The sequence below is a fragment of the Delphinapterus leucas genome, chromosome 9 (genome assembly GCF_059928025.1).
Source record: "Delphinapterus leucas isolate spDelLeu-1000000601 "Yukka" chromosome 9, BTC_Dleu_Yukka2, whole genome shotgun sequence".
NCBI lineage: Eukaryota > Metazoa > Chordata > Mammalia > Artiodactyla > Monodontidae > Delphinapterus > Delphinapterus leucas.
This window is the reverse complement of record NC_143137.1, coordinates 49485420-49499375: the sequence shown is the minus strand read 5'-3', so window position 1 is coordinate 49499375 and position 13956 is coordinate 49485420. Positions and strand designations below refer to the sequence as shown.

General features: G+C 45.5%; 1 protein-coding gene across 4 annotated transcripts in view; it reads left to right on the top strand.

The window, feature by feature from the left end:
- Positions 1–3107: 3107 nt before the first annotated feature.
- SNX10 (sorting nexin 10) overlaps positions 3108–13956 on the top strand; it is a 72925-nt gene continuing 62076 nt past the window's right edge. Inside the window, exon 1 of one of the 4 annotated variants that reach the window (XM_022584694.3) lies at positions 3108–3253. Coding sequence is in view for 2 of the 4 variants with exons in the window: in XM_022584710.2 (XP_022440418.2) it covers positions 3307–3379 (73 nt within the window). In the remaining 2 variants the exon portion in view is untranslated. Of the gene's footprint in view, positions 3254–3288; positions 3380–13956 lie in introns of those variants that run through there. The other 3 variants (XM_022584719.3, XM_022584710.2, XM_022584726.3) reach the window with 3 other exon arrangements.

Sequence of the window (13956 nt, the reverse complement as noted above, 5' to 3'; positions counted from 1 at the left end):
AGGAGATGGATGAGAACTCAATGTCTTTTTATTGACTCTTGAGTTAGAGGCAGGGCACAAAGCTGGCTTTCCCTAATAGGTCTAACTAAGGGCACTTTACCTGGAGATGGAAGAGATTCAAGAAGAGGATCACGTTATAATAACAGGATTATAATGCTGTCAGAATCTTGGCTCCCTGTACACAGATGCCGAAATGAGATATGGAGACAGAGTTTTGGAGGAGAAAGAAAGGGTGGCTTCATTCTTTGCCAGGCAAAGAGGGGAACGCAGCAGGCTGGCATGTCAAGAACTGTGCTCCCCTGCCTGGGGAATAGGGAGAGGTCTTATAGTCAGGGCTTGTGGTCAGGGGTATGGGGTAAGGCTCAAGGCAGTAACAGTCCTGCATTCTTCTTTCTTCTGCAGTTTCAAAAGGGTGGGGTTGCTAACAAGATTAGGGGGTGTGCAGGGTCTCAGGTGGTCTCCTAATATTTTTTAATTAATTAATTAATTAATTATTTTTGGCTGCATTGGGTCTTTGTTGCTGTGTGCGGGCTTTCTCTAGTTGCAGCGAGCGGTGGCTACTCTTCCATGCAGTGTGTGGACTTCTCATTGTGGTGGCTTCTCTTGTTGCGGAGCATGGGCTCTAGGGGCGCGGGCTTCAGTAGTTGTGGCACACAGGCTTAGTTGCTCTACGGTATGTGGGATCTTCCCGGACCAGGGGACTAGGGCTCGAACCCATGTCTCCTGCATTGACAGGTGGATTCTTAAGCACTGTGCCACCAGGGAAGCCCCCAGTCTCCTAATCTTGATGAGCTTCTCTGGTCCCTTTAATCTTGTCTCAGATGGTTTCCTGGCTGCTCCTCCCTTGATTTGCAACTGTTGAATCTGCCCTTTGGACCTCAGGGAAGATCATGGAGGCTGGAGTCTTGCCTACAAGAAATGGGGGACAAAAAGGCCTCCGTACCTGGGAGCCCCATAGGGCCCCGCTTGGTTTCAATAATAATAAATAAAATTTATCGAGCACTTAAAATGTATCTAGCACAGTTCAGGAGCTTTACCGGATTATTTCACTCAACCCTCACAACAACCCTATGAGGGTGGTTCTATTATCATCATTATTATCATCTCCCCTTTATTATCATCTATTATTATTATTATTATCTCCCCTTTTCAGATGATAAAATGAGGCCCACAGAGTTATTTCCCCAGGATCACATAGTGAGAGGTAGTAAAGCTGGGGTTTGAATCAGTTAACCTGAACCTAGGGGCTACTGCAGAGGCAGGATTGGGGCAGGTAAGGGAATTTCTTCTTAAAAGCAATTTTATGGTGGTTTTATTAGCATGCTAGGATTTCTTAAGCACAAGAGAGTCCCAGTTTTTTACCTGCCCACTGATAGTATAACAAAAAGTCACAACCTAAAAAAATTGGTGGTCACTTAGCTCAGTCCCCTGGATTCAGGTTGCACAGTACAATTCTTAAACTAGAAACAGCACCTAGCAGCTACCCTGATGGAGTGGATTAAAATCCATTGCGTCATTCTATTCTTAATTCTTTTCATATTCTTCCTTTCTTTTAGGGCCATAATTCTAACAGATATTTAAATGACCTCCTATAGACTCTCTAAAGGTTTTTTTTTTTTGCTGCTCTGCCCACATTTGTAAGGGTGTGCTCTTGATGATAGTAATCCAGAAAGATTTTAATTTTGCAGAAGCTCTTAGGATCTTAGACACATATTGCATTTTGTTTTCCAGTCAATGCTTTTCTTTGTGGAGCATAGGGAAAAGAATTTGAAAAATACACTTTAATTCGATTTTCAGAAGTGATCATGTTTACAGTCACTTGTGTGTTATAACTGGGGTGCAATTTTAGGAAATTAAACACAGGTGATTCAAGATTCAGCGATGCAATGTCAGGATCCAAGATATTAAGACACAACGTTGTAGATTTAGAAGTCTTGTTGTTAAGCCAATTGGGGTATGGAGGATAGACGTGTACATTTTCAGGTGGGCCTGTAATGGCCCTGAATGGGCATCAGAGCTGGCTGTGTCTAATGGGAAAATTCATGCTTAAATAATGAAATGTTAGGCTCCTGTTAAAAAAAGAGACAATAGGCCCCAAATGGAGTCACTTATGCTAAGCACTTATGCGGAGACATCACCGAATGGGAACTTAGTACCTAACTTAATAGTAGTTTCAGCCTCTCCCAGTAAAGGAATGCAGTCAATCTGCAATTCCCTGGTCAGCACTGGCAAGGTGAATCTCCTTGATAGACCCCTGTCTTTTCCTAGAGAAAAGACATGACCTTGCCATGACCAATCTGCTTTTTGCTGTGATAACTTCCTTGTCTTGCCTCCTTATGTCTGTAAAAGTCTTTCATTTTGTACAGCTCCTTAGAGCTCCCTCCTATCTGCTGGATTGGATGCTGCCCTATCATGAATCACTGAATAAAGCCAATAAAATCTTTAAAATGTACTCAGTGGAATTTTTTTTTTTAAACACTACATTATTCTGCCATGTAGTCACCCATTAGCGGTTTAAGTGATTATTGCGGTTTTCCATGCAAACACGTGGGTCAGATGCAGCCCAAGGTGCCACCTGGAAAATGGTTTACTGATCCAGGCTCCTTGCCAGACCTCATTTCTTTCCCCCCAAAGTTTCCTTGTGAAAAATTTCAAACATACTGAAAAGTTGAAAGAATTTTTCAGTAAACATCCATACGCCCACCACCTACATTCTATCATTGACAGTCTACCGTTATCTACCATCCCTCTTCCTCATTCATCAATCCTCCCCTTAACTAAGGGGGCGGGGCGGGGTTAGCAAGCTGAAGGTGGCTTTCCAGTGGCGATTCCAAGGGCGCGACTCGCACCCCTTCAGCCTCAGCTTGGGGCCAAACACGGGTGCCTCCTCCGCAGCCCCGTTTCGCGGACGCGGGAAGGGGAAGCGGGCTCCGAGCGCGCTGCGCCCCCCGGCGGCCGCTCGGCTCTCCCTAGCCCCTGGGGCCGAGGGGCCGCCTCCAGGTCCGCGGCAGGGGGCGGGGCGGGCCGGCGCCCGGTAGCACCTGGGCTGGGCGGTGCGGTGGCCAGGGAAGCGGGAGGCGGGCGCGGAGCGCGGGCGCGGGCGCGGGGCCGCTACGTGCGCTGGGAGCGCGGGGCTGCGCTCTGTGCGCTCGCCGTCGCCTCCGACGCGCCTTTGAGTCAGCAAACTCCGCCGCCCGCCTGCCCGCCGGCCCGCCGGTCCTGCTGTGCCAGGCTCTGCCCGGAGGTGCAGCCCGTAAGTGACAGGAGACCTGCTGGGGAGGCCTCCCCTGCGCCGCCGGGGGGAGGATGCTGCTGGGAGCGAGCCGGCCGCCCTTTCCTTTCCTTTCCCGAGGCGTGGGGCCCTTCCTGCTGCGACCAGGTGCCACTCCCTGCGGGCTGGGAAGAGGTTTGGGTCTCCTGGGATTGGAGCCGGGCGCTGCCTTCTTTCCTGCCGGGGAGGAGAAATTGGTCGGCCTGTTTGCCAGGGGAGGGCAAGGATCGGATCGATCCGGCTAAAAAGACACCCCGGGGAGAGGGTGGGGCAGAGGTGGAATCCTGGATGCTAGGAAAAGTGCTGAGGCACCTTACACCAGGCCGGGTTGTGGGTGGGTATTTTTTAATCCACGAAAGGGTAGTTTTGAGTTTAGAAATTGGGAGGGGTACGCAGAGGGTTTTCGTGGGATTGTGGGATTGCGGGAAAAGGCCCGAGAGAAAATCCACGTTGACTGATTACTAGGTCTGGTGCCATGGGAAAGCAACAGCCTGTTTTTCAGTTCTGATGCATCATACTTCTTTTTTTAAAAAATTTAATTTAATTAATTTTTATACAGCAGATTCTTGTTCATTATCTATTTTATACATATTACTGTATATATGTCAATCAAAATCTCCCAATTCATCCCACCACCCCACCCCGCCGCTTTCCCCCCTTGGTGTCCATACGTTTGTTCTCTGATGCATTATACTTCTGTAAGACGGTCTGCAGGTGATTGAGGGGAATGGTCACGGGGACGTAGAGCCACACGTCCTGCTTGAAAGGAAGGGCTTCTATTTCTGCAAGGCACGTTTACGTGTAAGAATAATGGAATTAGAAAGCAGGAAGGAGGCTTTCATGTGATCTCCTTCAAACCTTTCATTTGAGGGATGGGAAACTAAGGTCTCAGGGAGGAGAGTCGTTCAGTTGTTCAGCTCAGCCGGGTGGGAGAAGAAACAGGCCTAGATTCTGGCGGACTTCTGACTCCAGCGTTCTCCCCACCCCTGGGGGCCTGAGGTGGGTGTAGGCTTGGAATACAGAAACAACCTCTTCTCCCCTGGGAGTGGGCTGGGTGAGTGAAGCCACTGGGGAGAACTGGCTGCTGCATCCTTGGACCAAACTCAGCTGGGGTGCCTCAGTCTGAGAATGGAGGTGAGTGAGGTGCTTCTCCTGCTTCTACCATCCCTTCCAGTGATGCCTAGTCCTAAGGCCTTTTTTTTTTTTTTTTTAAGGCATGGGAGATTTAAGGTTGCCTAATGGGACTGTTTTGAATAAAGATACAAAATAAAATACATCCAGAAGTAAATATATATAAGATGTGAAGTAAGGTGATTAGCACTGACCTATATTTCACTGGATCACCCTGTTTCGCCTGCCCGTCTATTTTATTCTCATTTCCGAGGTGACTATTGCACTAGGGAGGAAATTGGTGTTGAGAGTGGGGACTTCTTGCTCAGGTGACACTGCTTCTCACCAGATGTCTCTTGACTGACTGGCATTCTGCTTCTCCCCCCACCATACTGGGCTGTGGTAACTTCCTCTTGTTTTACTTAAGGGAAGGCCTCCCGGATCTTGGTATCCAAACATAGAAATAAACACCTTCATTCTTTCCCACATAGAAGTTTGTTGTTTAAAGACTAATGTTGTGTTCTACTGCAGCATTTCTACTTGATTTTGGAGCATTCTTTTTTCTTTTTTTTTTAACATCTTTATTGGAGTATAATTGCTTTACAATGGTGTGTTAGTTTCTGCTTTATAACAAAGTGAATCAGCTATACGTATACATATATCCCCATATCTCCTCCCTCTTGCGTCTCCCTCCCACCCTCCCTTGGAACATTCTTAATAATAGCTCCTCTCAGCCTTAGGATCTCTACTTTCATTTTAGAGGGCTCAGTTTTTTAGTTCAGCTCTTATGGGAAATGGCTTCTTTTTCCTCTTTTGGTGTCAGGGCTGTGGTTTAAGAACCACTTGCGAGGGGTTTAGAATTGACTGAGACCAGGTCCAGCCTTTGCAGTCTTCCATTTCTAAGAGTGGCAAAGGAGGGCTTTTGGCCAAAGTCATGGTTGACCTCAATGGAGAATACCCTGCATTTTGAACTGTTATCACCAACATCTTTTTTTTTTCTCTTAGAATCTAGTAGGTATGAATCAGCTTTTATGTTCTCTAAGCCCTGTTCAAACTAAGAGGTTATATGTGGTACTGGTTACAGCTTCTGGTTTCAGACTCATTAGTGTTGAAATCTGGGATAATCATTTGCTAACTGAGGTACTGTCAGCAGGGCACTTAACTCTCAAAGTCTGATTTATCCTTTATTCAGAGATTAAAAAAAAGGAACTGATAATCCTTGCCTCCCAGAATTGTTCATAACATTAGTTGACATTTAATGAGCACTGATTATGTGCTAGGCATTGGGAAAAGAGTTTTTATGTGGCAGGCTCATTAATCCTTACAACAAACTTCTTTTTTTTGTGTGTGAATGTTTGAAATTTATTTATTTTTTTATACAGCAGGTTCTTATTAGTTATCTATTTTATACATATTAGTGTATACATGTCAATCCCAATCTCCCAATTCATCCCCCCGCCGCTCTCCCCCCTTGGTGTCTATACATTTGAATCCTTACAACAAACTTCTGAAGCAGATTCTGTTTACATCTGGGAGAAAATGAGTTATCAAGATATCTATGGCTTTCCTAAACTCTTCAGCTCACAATCTTAACCACCCAGCAAATGCGTCCCAGATTTCTATAATATGGAATAGTTATTTAGGGCTTAGTGTGTGCCAGGCCTGGTTTAAAATACCATATGTATATTAACAATTCTTCAGATAGGTATTGTTTTAATCCTCGCCTCCTTTTTTCTTTTCTTTCCTTTTTTTTTAAAATAACAGAAGAAGGAACAGGCACAGAGCCTAAGTCAATTAGTAAATGATGGAGCCATGATTTGAATGAGGCAGCCTGGCTCTGGAATGGGTACTCTCCCTCAGCCACTCCTCTGTGAATGTAGGTAAAGGGCTTAGCCAGACCTCAATCAAGGGCAGCTCTTAATTGGCATTTTCATTTATTTTTCCCTAAGTAGCCACTTCCTCCTCCCAGTCTCTGCGGAGGAGATGCTTTTAGTTCTGGAAATGATTCAACTTCACTTAAGGTTTTGTGATTCTGCATACATTTCTGTTGTATTCTCTGTTATTTTTTAAAAGCTTATGATAGGTCTCAGTGATCTTGACCCTGGGAATACAGAGATAGGCTTTAGGGAGTCTGTGAACTCCCTGAAAATGTATGATTTCATACTCTTGTGCAAGAGTATATTATTCTGGGGGTGAGAATGCACAACTTACTTTAGATTCTTAAAGGGTCACCCATGGTAGAAAGAAAGGTTAGTAATGACTATTCTAGTCCAATATTCTCGTTTTACAAATGAGGCCCAGTGGAGAGGCAGCACAGTTTAATCTGAACTACGCAGCTAATTAGAAGTAGGAAGGGGACTAAAACTCAGGTCTCCTGACTTCCAGTCTCATATTCTTTCCATCACACCCCAATACCTCCTTTTGGAATGAGTGGTGGCAGGTGAATAAATTACGAAATGCCAAAAGACGCACAACTCTCCCACTAGGCTTCCCCACTGTGGGAGAGACCAGCAAAGCTTCCTGGAAGCGCTATCAAAATATATCATCCTTGGCATGCCATCTTGTTAGCTGAACCACTCTACAGTGATATAGGATGGGAATCTACAATGCTGAAAAATACAAGCCAAGAGGATAAAATTTGGGGAAAAGACTTGGAAAGAGTCAGAACGTGCATTGGTTGAGGCACAAGGAGGCCGTTTAGGCCTCTTCGTAGAATTGTAGTGTTGGAAAGTATTTGCTGAGAGATTTGTAAATTCAAGCAAAATTCCAGTAAGTCTGAGATTAAGGGTAGGGTGTGAATCACTGGGAAGCCAGGCCACCTCTTAGCCAAAGCTTGATGCCCCAGTGACTAAATAGGACTAATATTTAGTCTTATCAGAAAGGTTTAGTCCTAAACCTCATTAATATCAGGTAAGTGTGGATTAAAAGCAGCCATGGTGGGGCTTCCCTGGTGCCGCAATAGTTAAGACTCCGCACTTTCAGTGCAGCGGCCTGGGTTCGATCCCTGGTTAGGGAACTAGATCCTGCATGCCACAACTAAAGATCCCGCACGTGGCAATGAAGATCCCGTGTGCTGCAACTAAGATCTGGCTCAGCCAAATAAATTTTAAAAATTAAAAAAAAAAAGAAAGAAAAAAGCAACCATGGTGAGGGTATGGGAAAATAGATTGTCACCATATACTTCTCTGGGGAGTGTAAATTGGTACAACTTTTTGGAAAGGCACTTTGGCAGTATTTATAACATTTAAAACTTTGCATACTTTCTGATGTATCAGTTCCCCTTCTAGGACTTTATCCCTCAGAAATACTTGCCTCCTTGAACAAAGGAGGAAATTGCTATAAATGAGCTGATATGGAGAATGTCTATTATATATTAAGTAATGAAAGCAAAGTACAGAGCAGTAGGTATATTATGATCTCATTTTTTTGGGGAAAAAATAGTCTATAAGGATATGCCCCTAATCTGTAGACAGTGATTATGTTTGGGCAGTGGAATTGAAAGGGGTTAGTAGTATGGAGGATTTCATCAGTAGATTCCTATTTTTAAAAATCTAAATTTTGGGGCTTCCCTGGTGGCGCAGTGGTTGAGAGTCCGCCTGTCGATGCAGGGGACACGGGCTCGTGCCCCGGCCTGGGAAGATCCCACATGCCGCGGAGTGGCTGGGCCCGTGAGCCGTGGCCGCTGAGCCTGCGCGTCCGGAGCCTGTGCTCCACAACGGGAGAGGCCACAACAGTGAGAAGCCCGTGTACCGCCAAAAAAAAAAAAAAAAAAAAATCTTCTAATTTTGAAATGATTTTAACCTTACAGAACAATGACCAAAAGTAATAAATTTTTTTTTTTTTTGGCCTTTTTATGCTTCCCTGATTCCACTGAGGCTCCTGCAGCATTTGGCTAAAGTTCCCTGGGCATCAGAGAAAACATGGAAGGACGCACGCAACTCAAGCCTCGGGGGCCCAGAACCTTAAAGGGCTGTCATCAGTGTAGGGCACCTGTCCCTGCTGAACCAAGCAAGCTGGGGTGGATGTCCCTTCAGTCTTTTCAGTGCATTCCTCTGGTGCTTAGATGTTAAATAGTAAAATTAGACTATCTTTAGTTTTGGAGAAGAAAGACACATTCTCTTCTAACCTAGGTGTCATCTGAGGGCCTGCCAGTCCTTGTTCCTTAGAGAACCAATTAACCTTGGTGAGAACCCAGGAGCCCATGGCCCAGGGAATTCCAAAGGCCTCCCAGGTTTGCTGCTAATTCCCTGGGCTGTGTGTTGGGGGAGGGCTCACGTGTTCTTCCTGGTTTACCTTGGTCACAGCCCTGACATGTTGATGGAGAAATCCACCCCACCACGTGCTTTGCTGGTTCAGAGGACTTTGCTAAGCTAGTGGAGCAGTCACCTTGCGGGGCTCCTGAACTTCCACTTTCTCCTGGGTCCCTCTCTCGGTCTCTCAGCCCTGCCCCTCCCCCTCCTCCCTTTCCCATGAGCTCCAGGGTCTTTTCTCTTTATTTTGATGACTATGGATGCTCCCCAGTTCCTCTCAGACTTACAAACCCAAATGGTTCCAAGTGCGGAACAGAGCAGGGGGCATTGTATGTAGGGAAACTATGCTTCTTAGAAATGATAAACACAATACACAGGAAGGAGGTTTCTATTACTGATAATTATCCTCCCCTTTCTCACTGACACAGTGGCTCTGTTTGCTGTAGAGTGGCATTTGGGACAGCTGAGGAGAATGCAGGTGTTCCCACAGCCCTGGGTTCTGGTGTGTCAGAGCAGGAGACGTGGAGCCTTTCTGTGGGCTATCCCTGGGTGATCAGACCCCGAGAATCGGGACTCCTTCTGCCCAGGTGCACGTGAAAATTCCTACACCAGGAAATCAACTTAACCTTTTACAGGGAGGCACAGACTGGTCGCTGGCTTTTTGTAGCCAGCTCATTTCTCTGACGGTTGGGAAACCTTGAAAAAATGTGACCTCTGTTTTGAGAACTTTGCCAAACTGAGTCTGTGGACAGATATGAATCAGATGCCTAGGATTGCAGTCAGTGCTTCGGGCAGATAGTTTAAGGAATAATAAGTTTGGCATTTTACTCACTTTTAAAAGGACTTTCTCTCTGTCTTATCTCAGCCTTCTTGGGTCAAGGCCAGGCATTGGACACCCCTGGGTAAGTGTGTGCCGCAGGGAATGGCCAAGGTGTGTGCTTCACTGCGTGGGCTGTTTCAGAGCATATAGATTTAAAATATTCTGCTCCTGTAAATATTACTGTCCCACCTGACAAATCAGATACTTGAAGGGACATTTTTAAAAAGGCACAGTGCTCTGTGATCATCAGGAAGAGACCTCAGCATTTCCCCCTTCAAGGGTCTTGGAAGAATCTAGACAATAATGAGCAGTGACAGTAGCTGACACAGTGAGCTCCAGGTGCGTACCTCCACATTCGCTCATGTGATCTATCTTTACAGTGGATCCATGAAGCAGGCTCTTATCCTCATTTTACAGATGAGGAAGCTAAGGCACAGAGACATGAAAGAATTTCCCTGGGCAAGAGGCAGAATAAGAATTCGCAGCCAGGCTTTTTGGCATTCACTGTGCCCTTCCTACTCCTGTTAGGGGGACACTCCTTGCTCAAAAGTGAAATCTCCCTTCTTGCTGGCCCCTCAGATGACTTGCCAGTTCTTCCTATCTGGACTGATGTCACGTTGGGCAGAGTTGACTTGACCAGTAGATCACTACCCCTGGTGCTGCTGTCTTCGCATGTAATTGAACTTGCCTCCCCAGTGGCAGTTCTTTGTGACAGATGTGGCGAGCTTGGTGGGAAGACTATTTCCAGTGTGTTGCAGTGATTTCCTTTCTGAAAGAGAATTTATCACTCAGTGTAAAAGGGGAACATTTAATGCTGACTTTTGTCTCCAATTTGCATGCCTGTACCCTTTTCTTATCTCAGCCCCAAACTGTTCTCCAGGTGCCTGAAGACTGTTCCATGTGGATGTCCATCATCATCCTAGCTTGTTCCCAACTGAACTCAGCTTCTTTCTCTCTTACCTCTAAAAACAGACCTCCTTTCCAACTTCCCCATTGCCTATGACCCCAGCCTTCTTCCAGTCACCTGGCTGGTGAGTCATCCTTGACTCCCTTTCTTCCATCATGCTCTGTCTTCAAGTTATTCTTATTACGTACATCTTTTTCAATAAACTTGATTTTTTTTTTTGGCTGCACAGCTTGTGGGATCTTAGTTCCCCGACCAGGGATTGAACTGGGGCCCCCTGCAGTGGAAGCACAGAGTCCTAACCACTGGACCACCAGGGAAGTCCTTAATAGACTTGATTTTTTTTTTGGTTGTTATTTATTTATTTATTTTTAAATGACCATTTCGTATTTATTTATTTATTTATTTTTGGCTGCGTTGGGTCTTCATTGCTGCGCGCGGGCTTCCTCTAGTTGCTGCGAGAGGGGGCTACTCTTCGTTGTAGTGCACGGGCTTCTCATTGCGGTGGCTTCTCTTGTTACGGAGCATGGGCTCTAGGCGCACGGGCTTCAGTAGTTGTGGCATGTGGGCTCAGTAGTTGCGGCCCGTGGGCTCTAGAGCACAGGGTTAGTAGTTGTGGCGCACGGGCTTAGCTGTTACGCGGCATGTGGGATCTTCCTGGACCAGGGCTCGAACCCAAGTCCGTTGCATTGGCAGGCGGATTCTTAACCACTGCGCCACCAGGGAAGTCCCTAGACTTGATTTTTGAGAGCAGTTTTAGGTTCACAGCAAAACTGAGGGAAAATACAGAGACATCCTATGTCCTGCCTGCCTCCCCTCTCCCATTATCAACTTCAGCATCAGAGTGTACATATGTCATTACAGTCAATGAACCTGTACTGACACATCATTGTCACCCAAAGTCCACACTTTACATTAAGGTTCATTTAACTCATAGTGTTGTACACTCTGGATTTTGACAAGTATATGATGTGTCCACCATTATAGTATCACACGGAATGATTTCACTGCCCCCCAAATCCTCTGGGCTCTGCTTCTTGTTATTTTCAAATGCGCTTGGCCATCCCCCCTCCCACCTTGAGTTCATGATCTCTTCTGCTGGCCGCTGCATTCCAGCAGCCCTGTGATGAAGCTCACGGCCTATCAATCCATCTTCCACCCCATCCCCAGATGAGTCATCACCATCGTGGCAGGCTTCCGTGTACTACACCCCTGCCTTCTAACAGAAGTCAGCATTCCTCCTCTCATCATTCAGGACTTCCCCATCCTAGGATGCCCACTGAAGCTCTTCCAGACTTACCTCCTTGTGATATTCTGCCAACACAGTCCCTTCACTCTTGGTTGACTGGACCCCTAGGTATACTGAAAGTGGTGGTGCTGCTGCTTTTTTAAATTTTTGGACATGCCATGTGGCTTGTGGGATCTTAGTTCCCCAACCGGGGATCGAACCCGTGCCCCCTGCAATGGAAGCTCGGCGTCCTAACCACCGGACCGCCAGGGAAGTCCCATGTGGTGCTGCTTCTTAATCACCCCAGGCTGGTCCTGTTTTGTCTTCTTGTCCTCATGCAAGCATCGAGGCCTCATCAAGTGCTACGTTCTTCGTGAAGCTTCTCTCTCTCCACTGTCCTCCTTCCTGTAATCCTGTTACCAGTGCTATTTTTTTTGGCACATACAGTGAACTTTGCATTAGAAGCAAACTGTTTCATATCTGTGTCTGGACATCTTTAGGTCTTAGAACTCAGGGAGTGTGACTTAACCCTCGCCAGGACCAATCCTAGAACCATCACACAGTGGGCTCTCAGTGATTGCTCATTGAATTGGATTTTTGTTGTCCTCTAGTTATTCTTGGGGGTCGTCCTTTATAGCTAATGACCCTAAAGAGGTCATATGAAGGCACTACACTTCTCTCAACATTACCTCCTTTCTGAGGATGAAAAAGTCATTTCCAGATGTTTGGTTGTTGGCTTTCCCAGTTCATGTATAGACAGAACCCTGCCCCCAACCTGACATCCCTAAAGCATTTGAGACATTAATAACTCAATGTGTTGGTTGATATTCTCCACTCATTGCTATCTTTTAAGCATTTATCTCTAAGCATGTAGCTTGGATGCCGTGTTAGATGTAGGCAGGTACCGTGTCGTACCTAGCTGGGTTTGGACCCTGGCTCCTTCACTTACTAGCTGCGTGACCTTGGACGCTATTTCCATATTGGGGCTATTTTGAGGATGAGATGAGATCTTTCATGTTATAGTCTTTGTACAGTGTCTGGTGCCATAGTTAACAATCAGTTATTTTTTGTTGGGTTGCTGTTTTTGACTATGAATGGCGTATCTTTACCATCATTCTCCAGTCTCATCCTCCACAGCCTAGTGGAGTTAGGTCAGGAGGAAAGAGAGAAAACAATAGAGGACGGCACATGGCCTTCAAGACATTCCATCCTGGACTGTTGCTGGATAAATGCTTTCTTTTCTCCCAAGGTGAATGAGTAACCATGAGCAGAGGTGGGCTGCAGGAGGGGCCGGGAACGTGTTCTCTGTCCATCCTCCCAGCCCACGTGGTTGGACTGCTGAGAAACTTGATGGTGATGCAGAAAGGAAGAGAATTAGCTGGGCCTAATTCAATCAAACTTAATTGACCCTATTTTAAAAATTTTTTTTAATTTAATTTTTTTATACAGCAGGTTCTTATTCGTTATCAATTTAATACACATCAGTGTATACATGTCAATCCCAATCTCCCAATTCATCCCACCACGACCCCCACCACTCTGCCGCTTTCCCCCCTTAGTGTCCATACGTTTGTTCTCTACATCTGTGTCTCTATTTCTGCCCTGCAAACTGGTTCATCTGTACCATTTTTCTAGATTCCACATATATGCGTTAATATATGATATTTGTTTTTCTCTTTCTGACTTACTTCACTCTGTATGACAGTCTCTAGATCCATCCATGTCTCAGCAAATGACCCAATTTCGTTCCTTTTTATGACTGAGTAATATTCCATTGTATATATGTACAACATCTTCTTTATCCATTCGTCTGTCGATGGGCATTTAGGTTGCTTCCATGAGCTGGCTATTGTAAATAGTGCTGCAATGAACATTGGGGTGCATGTGTCTTTTTGAATTATGGTTTTCTCTGGGTATATGCCCAGTAGTGGGATTGCTGGATCATATGGTAGTTCTATTTTTAGTTTTTTAAGGAACCTCCATACTGTTCTCCACAGTGGCTGTATGAATTTACATTCCCACCAACAGTGCAAGAGGGTTCCCTTTTCTCCACACCCTTTCCAGCATTTGTTGGTTGTAGATTTTCCAATGATGCCCATTCTAACTGGTGTGAGGTGACACCTCATTGTAGTTCTGATTTGCATTTCTCTAATAATTAGTGATGTTGAGCAGCTTTTCATGTGCTTGTTGGCCATCTGTATGTCTTCTTTGGAGAAATGTCTATTTAGGTCTTCTGCCCATTTTTGGATTGGGTTGTTTGTTTTTTTAATATTGAGCTGTATGAGCTGTTTATATATTTTGGAGATTAATCCTTTGTCCGCTGATTTGTTTGCACATATTTTTTCCCATTCTGAGAGTTGTCTTTTCGTTTTG